The 17258-nt window shown below is 42.0% G+C and overlaps 1 protein-coding gene across 10 annotated transcripts in view; it reads left to right on the forward strand.

Moving 5' to 3' along the window:
* The window catches only part of AGAP1 (ArfGAP with GTPase domain, ankyrin repeat and PH domain 1), a 476005-nt gene extending 460158 nt beyond the window's left edge, over positions 1–15847 (forward strand). For all 10 annotated transcript variants that reach the window (XM_056536385.1, XM_056536386.1, XM_056536384.1 and 7 more), the window contains 2 exons: positions 11103–11358; positions 12485–15847. In XM_056536385.1, coding sequence (XP_056392360.1) covers positions 11103–11358; positions 12485–12700 — 472 coding nt within the window. In that variant the 3' untranslated portion in view covers positions 12701–15847. The remainder of the gene's footprint in view (positions 1–11102; positions 11359–12484) is intronic.
* Positions 15848–17258: the final 1411 nt, after the last annotated feature.

Genomic DNA, 17258 nt, shown 5'->3' on the forward strand with positions numbered 1-17258 from the left:
CAGTTTGTCAAGTAAACACATCAATCATTTTGATTTCTTTGATTCTTTATTGTTGGTCTGTCCTTCATTTTTCTTAGGACATTTAGGGTACGTTCACGCGTACACGATCCTGCGCAGATTTGATGTGCAAGATTTGTAACTGCAGATTAGAAGCGGTGCTCAGTCATTCAGTTTACATTGAAATCTTCAGCAGAAAATCCTGCGCATCAAATCTGCTTTTTAGAGGACTGTAGTTCTGTTCTTCAGACCTATGGTGCCCATATATTTTCAATAACTATCAGCTGAACATGTCTTTCTCCCAGTTGTGTAGTTCTTTCCGGTCTGACCACAGTGCTCTCTGCTGCCACCTCTGTCTGTGTCAGGAACTGTCCAGAGCAGGAGAGGTTTGCTCTGGCAATTTGCTTCTGCTCTGGACAGTTCCTGAGACGTACAGAGGTGGCAGCAGAGAGCACTGTGGTCAGACTGGAAAGAACTATACTTACTAAAGAAGTGTCCAGTTCGTCAAATAAACCCATCAATCACCCCTTAAAGGGGTACTCCGGCCCTAAGACATCTTATACCCTATCCAATGGATAGGGGATAAGATGTCTCATCGCAGGGGTCCTGCCGCTGGGGACCCCCGCTATCTTGCATGCAGCACCAACTTCTGGGAGCTGTACGCAGCGCTGCAGCCTCATAGTTTGCCGGGTCACGACTACGGGGCCGTCACATGGGGGCGGAGTCGTGATGTCACACCCCGCCCACGCACTGCAAGTCTATGGGAGGGGGCGTGACTGCCATCACGATCCCACCCATAGACTTGCATTGCGGGGGCGGAACATCTCACGGGGCGGAGTCGTGACGTCATGATACTCCGGTCCTGTAGTGATGACCAGGCAGACTACGAGGCTGCAGCGCTGCGTGCAGCTCCCAGAGGTGGGTGCTGCATGCGAGATAGTGGGGATCGCCAGCGGCCGGACCCCCACAATCAGACATGTTATCCTCTAGCACATGTAGTCCTCTAGCACTCAGAAAGAAAATGTTTAGAACTTTGGTTTCTATGTTAATTCAATAGCAGCAGTGTGTGCATGCGCATTACATGCACTAGGAAACGTGTTCTGTGCATGGGCGGAAGTGCTGTGAATGGTAAATGAGGGAATACCAGAAGAAAAAAAACCAAAAGAAAACAACGACCAAAGACCGTTATGAAGTTGGTTTCATAGTTCATAGAAAATAAACTGTTAAAAAATATATAGAAAGACTAATTTATTCAGGATTAGGAAATAGTTGCCTTCTACTAAAAAGTTGTGTGTGGTATTACAGCTCAGCTTCATTCACAATAGAGAACCCTGGTGGTGCTGATTCTGGAAGAAACTATTGTTTTCGAATCCTAAATATCCCCTTTAATAGTTTAGCTAGAAATTCTCTTTGTGATTTTACAAAAAAAAAAATGAAACTCAAAAATCTAAAGCATTTAGTAATTTTTTAAGCATAAAGTTTTACTATAATTTTGGTGGTCCCTGACATCTGTCGGTTATGCTTCTTTTGAATGCATCATAAGTAAATCAAATTATTAGTTTTTGTTATTATTATTAATGGGGTGCTGCCATTTTTCTTACTGTTGGGACCCGAGTGTTTTGTTTTTTAAGTTATATCAGAGACCAGAGTCCCTCTCGTAGGGGGGGGGGGAGATTTATCATAACCTGTGCAGAGGAAAAGTTGAGTCTCCTTGTGGCTTGCACCCTTTTGCTCTATATCTGTGCACAGTGCTGGTTTTCTTTTACTTTAATGCTGCATTTATAGGATATATCCACCTTTTGTAGAATTTTTATTTTTCCCCACAAAAAGATTTGTAGTTTTGATTAAAAAAGATTCTGTTTTGTACATACAGATCTGTGATTCATGGATACACCCCACAAACAGCCCCAGCTAATTCTGACCATGCCGATATGTTTTACACTGTTCGGTTTGGAATGATGTAATTGGGGACTAACACAGTAAACTACACTGATTTATTTTGTAACTGTGCGGACACTTAGCTCGGTATAGGAGCTATATACACAATGATAGTTCTAACCAAGAATATTTGAAAAGTTGCTTCTTTTACAGAACAGCAAAATAAAAATCGTTCCCATGTCCACATACCCTGATCTTCACGTTTGTGGACCATTATCTTATTTACTATAATAATTGTGAATTCCCTGTGTCTTGAAGGAGGGGGTTATAATATTTCGGCATGTACCTTGTATGTTTGCTGCAGACAAAACCTGAGTAATGTGTGCGGTTTGCCTTATGTCCTTGCCATTGAGCCTGTGCGTATGTCAGAAGACCCTGACTATCCCGTAATAAGGCTAATAGATTTGCTTTATTTAATCGTCAATGTTTCCGCTGTTCTCTGAGCTCCATAAAACATTCCGCAGGTTGGTAAAACACTGATTTTATTGATCAGGCACCTCTGGGATATTTATGTGCAGAGCCCCTGTTAGTACATAAATCCACTGATACCTCCCACCTCTCAGCGTGCTCTGTAAGTGAGCTGCGGACCGCTGCGGGGCAGGCGGCTCAGAGTAGTCAGTGACACATCAATATAACACAGACACCATACTGCTCTTACATACTGTATATTACAGATCGTTCTGCCTAGTACAACTTCACCCAGATACCTTCATAGTGCTCGTGTAGAAATGATCAAGTGTTTCGTAAGTTATAGAAACCTAAATAACAAAAATGTCAACTTACAACCAAGTGCATGTATAATGAATATATATATATATATATATATATATATGTGTGTGTGTATGTATATATATATATAATGTACATGTAGAAATGATATATATGTGTGACATATATATGTGTGTGTGTATGTGTGTATATATATATATATATATATATATATATATATATATAATGTACATGTAGAAATGATCAAGTGTTTCGTAAGTTATAGAAACCTAAATAACAAAAATGTCAACTTACAACCAAGTGCATGTATAATGAATATATATATATATATATATATATATATATATGTGTGTGTGTGTTTGTGTGTGTATGTGTGTGTATATATATATAGATATATATATATTATACACACACACAAACACATATATATAATGTACATGTAGAAATTGTCAAGTGTTTTGTAAGTTATAGAAACCTAAATAACAAAAATGTCAACTTACAACCAAGTGCATGTATAATGAATATATATATATATATATGTGTGTGTGTGTGTATATATATATATATATATCCTGCTCGCTGTAGCATGTACACCCTCCTACCATCTCTTTCCCTTCTCTGCTTCCTCCATCCTTAGCAACCTAGCCTAGTGAAGAAGCATGCAGCCCCCAGCCAGCCATCTGCTAAAACACTTCCTGTGCCATAGACTAGGCTCTCCCCCTGCAGAGAGCGTTTCCCCCCTCATATTGTCTCCAACTCCTCTTCCGACTCCTCTTCCTCCCAGGTTCTCCTTTGCTGTAAGCAGGATGGCACTGGGTCCGAATTCCTTTCAGCTAGGACCCCCCCCCCCCCTCCTATCAATACCCATAGGTGAAATCTGTACCTGCTTTCTTTGCACGGTGACTATTATACCATGTATATAGTGTTTTGTCTCTCAAAGATTTTACTAAAACTACATTGAGTCTCTGGGAGTAAAAAAAAAATGCTTTTCTGCCAAATATCACCAACCTTCTTATGTAGTAGACCAGTGTTTTTCAAGCAGCGCGCCTTCAGCTGTTGCAAAACTACAACTCCCAGCATTCCCGGACAGCCGTTGGCTGTCCGGGCATGCTGAGAGTTGTAGTTTTGCAACAGCTGGAGGGGCATTGTTTGGAAAACTCTGTAGTACAATGGAAATGTAGAATAGTTGGATTTGTCATTTGGTATTACTTTGTTTTACATGTGGTTTTCCTACTAGATAACCTGAATATTGTAACCTATCAAAGTGCAACCCAAAGTAGTGAATGGCAAAAGTCAGCTGTGCTAGATCTGGAAGTGCAAAAGAATAGTCATCCCGGGGGGGGGAATTTGTCTGTTTGTCTTTGATCTGATCCACTGGATTTGATTATATGACTTTCCCTGAAATAACATCAGTTAATAATGTAAATAGTGCTCACAGCCTTAACAGTCCATCCGCCAACCCCAGTGCAAGGAAAGCTGCTAGTCCGCAACAAAGGTAACATCTGGGGGGGGGGGGGGGGGGGTAGTCCAAAATATGTAGCATTATAGTTGTACAGACACATGCCTATATGGACTGCAGTCTGAGAAACAATAGGAGGGCAGCTCCTCTTGTATTAGGTATCATGGTGAACCCAGCCATTATGGGTCCCCTAAATAAGGAAATGCTGTGGTATAAAATGCACCTGTCACCCATATACGTAGCAAAGGAGTGGAGAGGTTCTACCAAGCCTATATGTGCCAAATGGGAAAACCAGAACTGGTACCAGTCTTTGTCTTGGAGAGGAAGGAAGAGGGGAAAGAACTAAAGGTAAGGGGGCAATGAACTAAAGGAAGGGGGGAAGGAACTAAAGGAAGGGAGGAAACATACACTGCTCAAAAAAATTAAGGGAACACTCAAACAACACAATGTAACGCCAAGTCAATCACACTTCTGTGAAATCACAATGTCCACTCAGGAAGCAACACTGATTGACATTCAATTTCATATGCTGTTGTGCAAATGGAACAGACAACAGGTGAAAATTATAGGCAATTAGCAAGAGACCCCCAATAAAGAAGTGGTTCTGCAGGTGGTGACCACAGACCACTTCTCAGTTCCTATGCTTCCTGGCTGATGTTTTGGTCACTTTCAAATGCTGGCGGAGTCTACAACCCACACAAGTGGCTCAGGTAGTGCAGCTCCAGGATGACACATCAATGCGAGCAGTGGCAAGAAGGTTTGCTATGTCTGTCAGCGTAGTGTCCAGAGCAGTTACCAGGAGGCAGTCCAGTACATCAGGAGACGTGGAGGAGGCCGTAGGAGGGCAACAACCCAGCAGCAGGACCGCTACCTCCGCCTTTGTGCAAGGAGGAGCATTGCCAGAGCCCTGCAAAATGACCTCCAGCAGGCCACAAATGTGCATGTGTCCACCAAAACAATCAGAAACAGACTCCATGAGGGTGGTATGAGGGCCTGATGTCCACAGGTGGGGGTTGTGCTTACACCTCAACACCGTGCAGGATGTTTGGCATTTGCCAGAGAACACCAAGATTGGCAGAATCGCCACTGGCGCCCTATAATCTTCACAGATGAAAGCAGATTCACACTGAGCACATGTGACAGAGTCTGGAGACGCCGTGGAGAACATTCTGCCTGCAACATCCTCCAGCAGGACCGGTTTGGCTTTGGGTCAGTAATGGTGTGGGGTGACATTACTTTGGGGGCCGCACAGCCCTCCAAGTGCTTGCCAGAGGTAGTCCGACTGCCATTAGGTACCGAGATGAGATCCTCAGACCCCTTGTGAGACCATATCCTGGTGCTGTTGGCCCTGGGTTCCTCCTAATGCCAGACAATGCTAGACCTCATGTGGCTGGAGTGTGATAGCAGTTCCTGCAAGAGGAAGGCATTGATGCTATGGACTGGCCCGCCCGTTCCTCAGACCTGAATCCGATTGCGCACATCTGGGACATCATGTCTTGCTCGATCCACAAATGCCACGTTGTACCACAGACTGTCCAGGAGTTGGCGGATGCTTTAGTCCAGGTCTGGGAGGACATTCCTCTGGAGACCAGCTGCCACCTCATCAGGAGCATGCCCAGATGTTGTAGGAAGGTCATAGGGGCACGTGGAGGCCACACACACTACTGAGCCTCATTTTGACTTGTTTTAACGACATTACATCATAGTTGGATCAGCCTGTTGTGCGGTTTTCCACTTTGATTTTGAGTGTGACTCCATATCCAGACCTCCATGGGTTGATAAATTTGATTCCCATTGATAATTTTTGTGTGATTTTGTTGTCAGCACATTCAACTATGTAAAGACGAAAGTATTTCATACGATTAGTTCATTAATTCAGATCTAGGATGTGTTATCTTAGTGTTCCCTTTATTTTTTTGAGCAGTGTAGAAACATAGAATGTGTTGACAGAGAAGAGCCATTTGGCCCATCTAGTCTGCCCAGTATCGTACTTGTCCCTTCTTTATATGAAGGATAGCCTTATACTTATCCCATGCATGCTTAAAATCCTTCACTGTATTTGCAGCGACCACTTCTGAAGGAAGGCTATTCCATGCATCCACTACTCTCTCAGTAAAGTAATACTTCCTGGTATTACTTTAAAACCTTTGCCCCTCTAATTTAAAACAATGTCCTCTTGTGGTAGTTTTTCTTCTTTTAAACATGTTCTCCTCCATTACCGTGTTGATTCCCTTTATGTATTTAAAAGTCTCTATCATATCCCCCTCTCTCGACTTTCTTCGAAGCTATACATGTTCAGGTCCTTTAACCTTTCCTGATAAGTTATATTCTTCAGTTTAGTAGCTCTTCTCTGAACTAGATAAGGAAAGAAGGTACTAAAGAAGGAATTCTGAAACTAAAGAAGGAAAGGAAGGTAGAAACAAATGAAAGTACTGGTACTGGATTTGCTCAAAACCCTTCAGTTTTTTTTTTTACTAATAAAAACTTAAAATCACATCTAATAACTTTATTGGAAGCTACAACTCCTCGGATTGGAGATAGCTTCCCTGTTAGTCATTGCTTAACTCCTTAAATGGACACTGTCACTTAAAAAAACAAAAAACTTTTCACATATTTTAGAGACATGTCAAAAAGTTTTGATTGGTCATGGTCTGAATGTTCAGACTAGGACAAATAACTAGAACTAGCTGGGAGAAGAGCGAGCTAAGTGAGACAAACCTACAATGTAAGTCTATGGGATTGTCCTGGTCAGCTGCTCTCTTCTCCCTGCTTGTTCTAACAATTGGTCGGGGTCTCAGACTGAACAAGACTTTTCACATCTCTCTAGGACATGTGAAAAGTTTTAAATCGACTGGTACACTTTAAAGAGCCTTAAAACATGACCAGGGATTACTAGATAGAAGCAAAATCAGCTTTAAAAGAAAGATAGGCATTTATGAAGTTCGTACCCCTCAACAGTGCAGAGCAGGGTACTGGCTAAGAAGAGAGGCCTTTGTGGAGGATCTAAGGGGGTAATGTTTCTCAAACTTGTGCAGCAATTGTAATAACATATTTCCAGGGATCACAAATGAAGAAGAATATTTTTAGTTTAAATGCAAGATTCCTGTCTACTTGTTGGCTCTATAGAAATTGACTTTAACCAATCTACATTTATTGCAATTTTGTTTTTTTGTAAGATTTATTATGGGGATTTGCACCTCCTTGCAGAATATTTGTACCTACTGTCATTATACTTAGACATGAGGTCTGATTGGGAAGTTTCCTTGCATCGTAAAACCTGTTGCTTTAAATAGCTGCATCATGATACACTGCCCCAAACCGAAACCCTTTATCAATACTGGGCAGGATCTATAGTGTGTTGTAGGGACAGTAACCGTCACAAAGGACAGTTAAACTTGTCCTTTCAGGCCTCAGGGGGCCTCACATTTCATTGTTTTAGCTTCTGTTTTGTTTCTTCATTTATTTTTTGCAAATCAGATAAAGTCTCCTTTACAAAAGAGTGAATGTATCCGCTGCCTACCTGCGCCATTCATTGGCTAATGATCAGCTATTAGCTCCGTGTGGAAACCCATTCACCTCCAGCAGGTAGAAGCTTTTAGATAACATATTGAAGTGCTTTGATGGTCTTTATTGGGCAGACCCCTGCCCATCCCACCTGCAACTCCTGTAATATATCCCCTGCTCCTGTGTGATGTGCTAACAGCTCATTGTGATTCCTTGCCAGGGGAGATGTGGGGTCGCTCCAGGGTCGCCCTGCATGTACAGGAAACCATGTAAAGATTATCCAGATTTTCTCTCTAGAGAAGCTGTTTACACAGAGGGATTAGAAGCGGATTAAAGCTAACCTGACACTAGATTACCTCCAAGAGTGTAAACACAGCCAGGGGCCCTGGCACAGGGGCCTCCCCTCCTCAGGGGGTTTACCCACATAATGGGATTAATCTAGTGACTGCTCATAGCTGAAATATTACAAAACCTAGCAAAAATTATGGAATAACCACATACATTAGAATCTCCCAATAGAGGACACTCACGGGGAATAAATAAGTGTCCGCTGTTGAGAGATGTCCCCTATTGGGAAAAATCTTTCTAAATGACCGAATACTGTATTGTACGCCCTCCAGAGTGTACTTACGGTTGTACACTAGTGCCGGGCAGAATAGCAGGAGAAAAATTATTGCATGTGCCAACTTTTTCTCCCGCTATTCATAACGGCGCCCGGCGGCTTCCATAATAGTAAATGGGAGCCGCTGTGACCCCTTATTTGCTGTTGCTGTCAGTCATAATAGCGGCGGTTTGGGGGGGGGGGGGAGAGTCTTTGACAGCCGTTCTCGACGGGGAACAACGGCAGTGTGTATGAGGCCTATAAAGCAATATTACAGTAAAATCTCCCAGTGCCGTTTAATCACCCCATATCCCTCCCCCGTATCATTTCATCCCCCCTTTATACCGTGTGTCACATCATTTCCCCTTGATCCCCCTGTGCCATTTCATCCCTCCTTTATTACCCTCTTTGTAAATTCATCACCCCTTCTCTTTATGAAGTGGCACAGAGGGCTAAAGGGGGAATTATATGGCAAAGGGGGAATGAAATGGCACAGAGGGTGATGAATTTGCACAGAGGGTAATAAAAGGGCACAGAGGGGATCAGAAGGAAATCATGTGGCACAGAGGGTAATAAAGGGGGGGATGATTTGGCACAGGGGAAAGGAGGGGGATGAATAATGTAGCCCTGCGGATGTAGAGAAGCAGGAGACCACTGTTTAAACAGCGGTCTTCTTCTTCTGTGCTGGGGCTGCTGCAGGGCCCCTTACTGGGGTATTGGCTGTACCTCCTGACAGCGGCCCTGTGTGCAAGGTAAGGCCGATACATAAGCTTGGTTGTCCCCTAATGGGAGTGTTTTGTCCTCTATTGAGTATGTCCGCAACCACTATTTGGAGTGTCCCCTATTCAGAGGGTGCAAACACATAGTTTTTAATTCCCTGGCAGAGTCTTATAAAACAATCTGCTATTGGGAGGTGTCCTCTAATGGAGACTTTACTGTACAATGGCTTTTTACTTGGGACTGTTATTGCCCGGATGGAATGACTATTGCCCCATCTAAAAAGCCCAGCGATCAGCCGTGCAGCCGATCAATAGAACATTGGCTGATCGCATCTTATATGCAGGCCGAAAAATCTTTGTTTTTTTTCCCCATATAAGTGAACGGGCACACAAACTATACCAAACGTTCACTGCCAGATATTGACCTGTCCAAAGGATTGTTGCTCAATTGGGACTTTCTGTCAATGTATAAAGGTTTTTTTTACATCTTGCGGGTATGCAAAAAATGGATATGATGCAAAACAATGTTTAAAAGCTACAAATTCTGACTTTCTTACTTATACCTCCAATGTGCCCATAAAATATATTATGAATGGGTTCTAAAAAGGACTTTCTGTCATTTGCTTATTTACCATACTAGTCAGGCTGGTTTAAAAAAATAAAGAAATAAAAATCCAGATCCACTACCATTTAGATGCTCATCGGGTCCTTTCTCCTCTGATCATCATTTCCTAGTCTGGTAACATGGGGGGGGGGGGAAATGCCCTGGAGGCTGGAGCCCAAGAATAGAGCCTTGTCATGTACTAATTCTTTTTACATATCCACAATCAATTGTGATTTCGTCAGACATCATCCTATGTTTAATTAAAATAGCAACATTGAACAATTCCATTATCATTTCCTTGGCAAACTGGTGATACACCTCTGAATATTACTTTAATCCAACGCTCCACACTTGTTGATTGCTTCCCTTTAACCCTCTGTAACCTTTTTTTCTCCTGTTTCATTTTTTCATCATTTTTTTCTGCATTGATACTGCATTGAGATTTTTATCCTGACACTTTTGAAATCTTTCTCAATCTACCATTATTTGTTTTATATACCATAGTTTACATGCTGGGAACAACCAGCATCTTATTCCACACTCTGTGCAGGATTTCCATCTTGAAGGAGTTTTATAATCCTTTCTGTTATATTAACAGCTGACAACTTTTCCTTCAAGTAGCCTATACCCACAGCTCAGTAATGTCTGTAAACACATTCCCTTACAATTTTAGACTAATTTATATTTTAAGATATCTGCCCATATTTGTTTCAAAAATACATATTACAGGTTAAAAGCAAAACTAAAAAAATCTTATACTCTCCTTCCGTGCTGCTGCTATCACAGAGCTTTGGTTTTGCTGCGCTTTACTTCTGGTATCAGCACATGGAGATGGCTGCTTAGCTAATCAGTGGCTGCAGCGGTGTCCCACCTTAGTCACTGTATGACTGAGCAGGGTCCGTAAAAGCGGAAGGGGAGTAAGGAAGGTGAGTATTAGATTCTGTTTTGTTTAGTTTTTAGCCCCTGACTGAGCACAATAATGGAAAAAAATGAACTTGTATGCTTGGGATAGAGACATTACATTGTACACCTCACTATTGGCTTATACCTCTGAACGGTGCTGCAGGGTATGTTACCGCTGTATAAATAATGAATATATATTTGCACCATTTAGTGCTATTTATAACTGCATACATTTACTAACATTACTTTTTCGTAACAAAAATGATTTGTTCTTGACCGTTTTTGAATTCATGTGTACTTTTTACAAGGCTACCTTTATTTATACTTTTGGTGATTGGAGACACTTCTAGTTTTTGTGGCTTTGTAGTAAAAATATTATGAGTTTTATTTCTATACTAGTACAGTGGGTACAAGAATACAGTTTGGTTGATTTACTGATATGCCATCACTTACATGTAGCAGAGGCAGTTATGTGCCTCAAATGAGTGATATTACTGTGTAGTAAATGTTGACACCTATGTGAAGTTTAAAAATAGGTTAAATGGATATTTTTCCTGTCTGTAGATAAGAGATCAGGTTCATGGACCAGCACTAGTTAAAAAACTTTCCATGTATTGTAAATTTACCCATTGCTTTTTTTTCTTTTAGGGAGGAAAAGGAACGCTGGATCCGTGCAAAATACGAACAGAAACTTTTCTTAGCAGCTCTGCCCTGTCGAGATTTACCCTTAGGGCAGCAGTTATTGAGGGCTACAGCAGAAGAAGACTTGAGGACAGTAATCCTACTTCTTGCACATGGTTCCCGAGAAGAAGTAAATGAAACCTGTGGAGAGGGGGACAGACGCACGGCTTTGCATCTAGCTTGTCGCAAGGGAAATGTGGTACTTGTTCAGCTGCTTATATGGGTGAGTATTCTTGTGGCTATATAGACCCGACCTATTAACATGCTGGGCAGTCCAGTCAATCGGACAGGTGGCCATGTAGTGCCGCGGACAGATTTTACTTATCTGCTTGTTCAGCTGATTAGTCCTATCAGAATTAAGAATGGTTGGCGCAGGATGCCAGGTGACAGCCCAAATTCAATTTATTTTCTACATGCATGAAAATCACTTTGTCTATACTGTACGGCCAGACGAGTTATGGATTATATTCAATGCTGATAGGGGGGTGTTTAACTGGATCTCATTCAGTAAGCAAGTGTGCATGTGATGTCTCAAGAACAAAAAGTGCAAACATAAGAGATGCCACTGCCTGTGGTGGAACTTTATAATAGGTGGAGATGAGAACTATAGAAACCAGTTACATTACAGAGCCCTTTTTCTAGTTACCTTCCTTGAAAATCATTCAGATTTCTGCAGACTTTACCAAAATCTATTCTGGCTCTTAGGAAGTGACTATATATGTCCCAAGTCCAGTGGTATAAATATAAGTTTGCAATATAATTATGTTTTATATTTGTCTCTATTTTTGTGCATCTACTTCTTTTGGTCCCACCTGCCCGTGTTCTCATTTTAAAGAGGTACTCCACCCCTAGACATCTTATCCCCTATCCAAAGGAAGATCGTGACGTCACGACTCCGCCCCTGTGTTACGTCACGTCCCGCCCCCTCAATGCAAGTCTATGGGAGGAGTCGTGACGTCACGATCTTCCGTCCCCGTGGTCGAAAGCCAGACCCTCCAGCACTTCCGGAGCAGTAACAGGTGGGTGCTGCGTGCTATATTGCGGGGGTCCCCAGCAGCGGGACCCCCGTGATCAGACATTTTATCCCCTATCCTTTGAATAGGGGATAAGATGTCTAGGGGTGGAGTACCCCTTTAACACAATGTTCTAGCACCATAGTAAAATAATTTAATCTTGGCCATGGTCGGGATCTGCTGAGGCTGGCAGGGGTGGAGTTCTAAATATGAATATGTTATATTGGGAAGGGGCTTCAGGACATTTGCAAATTGTTAAAATACTCTTTCAATCAGTCCTGTTTGTTCACCCATAGTGCAAATATAATGAGAATTTTTTCCCCTTTATTCTTCCAGTACGGCGTTGATGTGATGGCTCGGGACTTCCATGGCAACACAGCGTTAGCATACGCCAAGCAAGCTGTGACCCCAGAGGTGCGGGATCTTCTTCTTCAATATGGCTGCCCTGATGAACAGTTTGTGCTCATGGCTACCCCAAACCTCTCCCGGAAAAACAATCGCAACAACAACAGCAACACAGGAGGTGGAGGACTGATGCCCACCTTAATCTAAAATGATCATGTAAAAAGGAGACAGACTCTAGCACCGCTCACCCCTCGCACCGCAGGGGGAGGAGCCAGGAATGACATGGGAGGCGTAAAAGCACTGAGTGCTGAACAAGGGGGAGAACAGACTGAGCCTTCACTAGCATTTGGGAGGCAGGAAGAATAAAAAAGGAGAGACGAGGAAGGGAGGCAGAGAGCTGTCAGTTATGTGCACATTTCACCTCTACCCCAGCAGAACACTTAGGCTCTGCTCTCATCTGACAAGCACTGCTCCACATAAATCACACGCAGGCACTGAGTTTGTCAGGTTTGAGGCTCCAATGATGCTATGTGTCAAATCACTTGGAGCTAATCTGTCCTCAGAGAATGCTGGCTTCATTACACTTGTATAGTTGAGTTCCCTCAGCCTGTACCGCTGTTTAATAGGACATGATTACTCATCATGTAGAAGGGAGCATATTAGCTGAGGAGGAAGCTCTCTCCACGCTCCGCTGATTACAGGGATGTGATTGCAATATTCTTACAAGAATCATATTAGGAGAGACATTCTGGGCCCCATCTTCAGACTCCTTGTCATAATCTTGCTGCGCTTTAAAGCGTCTATTCCCTCTAAGTGTAACCCCCAAAAATATAGGAACAAGAAAAAATTTGTAAAAGCTTTTGAAGGGTGCGTTTACAACATCTGTTTTTTTTTTTCATTTGACTTTAGATATATTACGCCTTGTGAGATATTTTTTTTTCTTTTTGTAAATCTGTTTTATTTAATTTTTTTTTATTTACAGAAATTAATTAATTTAATGGAACAATGTGCTGGCCACCTGAGGTGCCTCTGTAGCGTGGCACGGTTCCTAAAATGCACACATTGCACCCATTCTCTCAGTACATCTGGGTCACATCGCCTGAGTTGATTTGCAGACGGCATAAAAACAGAAACATCATAAGTGAAGTGGTTACATGGTTGAGTGCATTTCTTTTTTTTTCCTTAAAGGCTTTACTTAAATGGCACTAATTAGAAGTAGTTACTGCACTATGGAACATGGAGCGCTGTGTATGTAGAGCACACACTGGAGAAGACATAGCCAGCAGTGTCATGTTTGTGGATATGCTTTGCAGTCTGTCCTGGACCACTAAAGGTTATTATTGGATTACAGTGTTGACATGATATGTAATAAGGAGTGACTGTTGCATAAAATCCGCAGAGGGGTAGTCCATGGCTAAGGATGAGGTCTGACCATTGGAACATCCATCAATAAGAAAGCTTTTTCTACCTTTTCACTTACACAGCAGCACTCCTGAACCGGCCTCATTCAGGTACCTACACAGTGCTGGATCGGGAGAGGGTGCCACTGCCTGCACTGCTACTTCTTTCTAGAACTAGATTATGAGCCATGTAAATTATAAAGGATGGTGAAAAGGGTCACTGGGGCAAATAATAGAGCTGAAGTCGTAGAAATCGAATGTGCCTCCTAGGGGTTAGGGTTAGGCCCTTGCAGTGATCAGAAGCTTCAACTGTTATACTCTTACCTGATAAGATAGTATTCAGCAGCACTGCGCCTTAAAATATTCATGTTGGCCTGAACAATATGATTATATGAAGATCTATGTTAGACCCACTTTATACAATATATAGGAAGGCAGTAGATGAAATGAAGGAATAACACTAGCTCATCAACTTGCACACAATATCATACACATGTAAATGGCTTGAACAGTAGTCATATGTGGTCATTGTGGTGGGAGACTACTTCCAGCCTGAAATGGTTGATCAAAAAAGGAGCAACTAATTTCATTCATCTACAACACAAAAGTATATGAGAGTGACACATGTAGGGTCCCTTTAAATGTGAATGATTATTGAAGTGTCTAATTTATTATCGTACCTCTGTGAGTGATATTAGGGTGGAATAGTAAACCACACATATTTTACTGCAGAAAGCAAGTTTGCCATGTGGCCAATAACCACGTTGCAAAACCACAGCAGTTTACAGTAAAGTGCACACCATTTTGCTGTGCAGTAATTGGCCATGCTAAGGCTATGTTCACACGGGAGACTGTCCGCACGGAATTGTGCTGTCTCATAGAAGCCAATGCATTTCCGTGCAGACTCCACAGAAAGAATAGACATATCTATTCTTTCTGTGGACATTGGAATCAGGATTTTGGCAGCAGAAACTGCTGAAATTCCACCGTGTGCACAGCGCAGCAGAATCCCATTGATATCAATGGGACTCTGCTGCTGCGGAATTCCACATGGAAATTCCATCTTGTGAACATACCCTAACACTATATGTAACCCCTGTCCTAAAGTTAGTATTTAAAAGTTATTTTCCTATCTAGGGTATGTCCTGAATATTGTCCTTGGGGCAAGGAAGAAGAAAAAGCACTCAGCCATCTAACATTTTCATCAGAATGCTCCAGATATTTTGGTTACTGTCCAAGCTGTACCTGTTTTTTTGTTGCAGGTTGGTGTAATTTCACAGGCAGATATGTTATCTTATGTGTAAAAACTAGTACAGACAAAAGTGAAGTGTTTCCCATCGGAGCTAACCGTATTTCATCTGTTATTTTGTTATTAGCCAACTCTTTGGCTGCACTAGAATATAGTGGCCCTCTGTTACGTAGACAGCAGTACATGGAGGTGGACTGTTTCCCAATGGTGTTCAGTGACTTTATCACTTCATATTCACACAATACTAAAGGCAACTAAAGGGTAACTCTTAAAAAGCCAAGCATACTAAACTTTTTTAAATAGATGGGACATTACCTTCAGACCGATTAAATATGTGGCCAGTCTGTATTGGCAAATAAAATCACTATACTAGTTTCAAGGTGTGTGCACCTAAGTTTTAAAGGGGTATTCCAGGCAAAACCTTTTTTTATATATATATATCAACTGGCTCCGGAAAGTTAAACAGATTTGTAAATTACTTCTATTAAAAAATCTTAATCCTTCCAATAGTTATTAGCTTCTGAAGTTTTCTGTCTAACTGCTCAAAGATGATGTCACGTCCCGAGAGCTGTGCATGATGGGAGAATATCCCCATAGGAACTGCACAGCTCCTGGGACGTGAGTCATCAGAGAGCAGTTAGACAGAAAACAACAACTCAACTTCAGAAGCTAATAATATTGGAAGGATTAAGATTTTTTAATAGAAGTAATTTACAAATCTGTTTAACTTTCCGGAGCCAGTTGATATATAAAAAAAAGTTTTGGCCTGGTATACCCCTTTAAGTACTTCTTTGCATTAGTCTTCATTCATTTCTTGGATACCCTAAGCATACAGCCAAATAACTCACCAATGGACAGTGGGACATCTACCCATACACAACCTCCCATATTGTGCACCTGAACACTGTTATTCCCCACTCTGACTTGAGATAGAAACCCCTGGGGACAAGCAGTTTAGCACTGCAGTAAATGTAGCAGAAGATAAAATGGAATGGACGTTGTGTAGTAGGGGCTGAATCCTTATGGAGGTACGTAATGACGAGCAGCCACCACCTACTGAAGAGAGTAGACTTCACTGACACACTGTGTGCTGACTTATGGCTCCTGGTGCAGGTTAACTGCTTCAGATTTATTCTTCTCTAAAGCAATATTCACGCATTCTTTTTAGAGCATTCCCTTCTGCTGTTTTTTCATACTAAATTGTATACTTTTTGGTTCCCATTCTTGAGCTGTCCATAGACTCAGCTGATGTCATCGAGCTAATATACATGGGCCAGAAGGCTACCAATGATGTAAAGTATTTTCCAATCTGTGAAAAGTGCCATACGCATGCGCGAGTCTACCGCGAGTCTACGCTATTAGCGTAGACCTAGTGTAAGCTACGTCAGTAGCGTAAACCGGCGCATGCGCAGTAGTAAATTTAGTTTATTGGAAAATACTTTAGATCAGTGGTCTTCAACCTGCGGACTTCCAGATGTTTCAAAACTACAACTCCCAGCTTGCCCGGACAGCCAATGGCTGTCCGGGCATGCTGGGAGTTGTAGTTTTGCGACATCTGGGGGTCCGCAGGTTGAAGACCACTGCTTTAGATCATAGGCTTACGTTAATAGCTTATCTCTTAAGCTATTAACGTAAGCCTATGATCTAAAGTGTTTTCCAACAAGCTAAATTTACCACTGCGCATGCGCAGGTTTACGCTACTGACGTAGTCTACGCTAATAGCGTAGACTCGCGCATGCGCATGGCACTTTTCACAGATTGGAAAATACTTTACATCACCATATCTGTCCAATATCCCCCCAGCCACCACAGATAGGTCATGTTACATCTTACCCAGCACTACGGTATCTATTGAAACAATTTCTAGAATAGTATCTGTTAGTCAAACTATTCTATGTCTGTGGTCAGGAGAAGGCATGGGTTGAATTATGGTTGAGGGGAGGGTTCGTAGTTACATAGTGATCTAGTCAATAGAAGTTTATGTCCCAGTTTGTAGATTTTGCATTAACACAAGTTGACCCCCCAGATCTCCATGTTATCTCCATTGTCAGGCAGTTTCACACGTGTACGTAGCACTTTTATAATTGAGAGATGTGATTTATACCTTGGTTGATTT

The sequence above is a fragment of the Hyla sarda genome, chromosome 8 (genome assembly GCF_029499605.1).
Source record: "Hyla sarda isolate aHylSar1 chromosome 8, aHylSar1.hap1, whole genome shotgun sequence".
In the NCBI taxonomy this organism is placed as follows: domain Eukaryota; kingdom Metazoa; phylum Chordata; class Amphibia; order Anura; family Hylidae; genus Hyla; species Hyla sarda.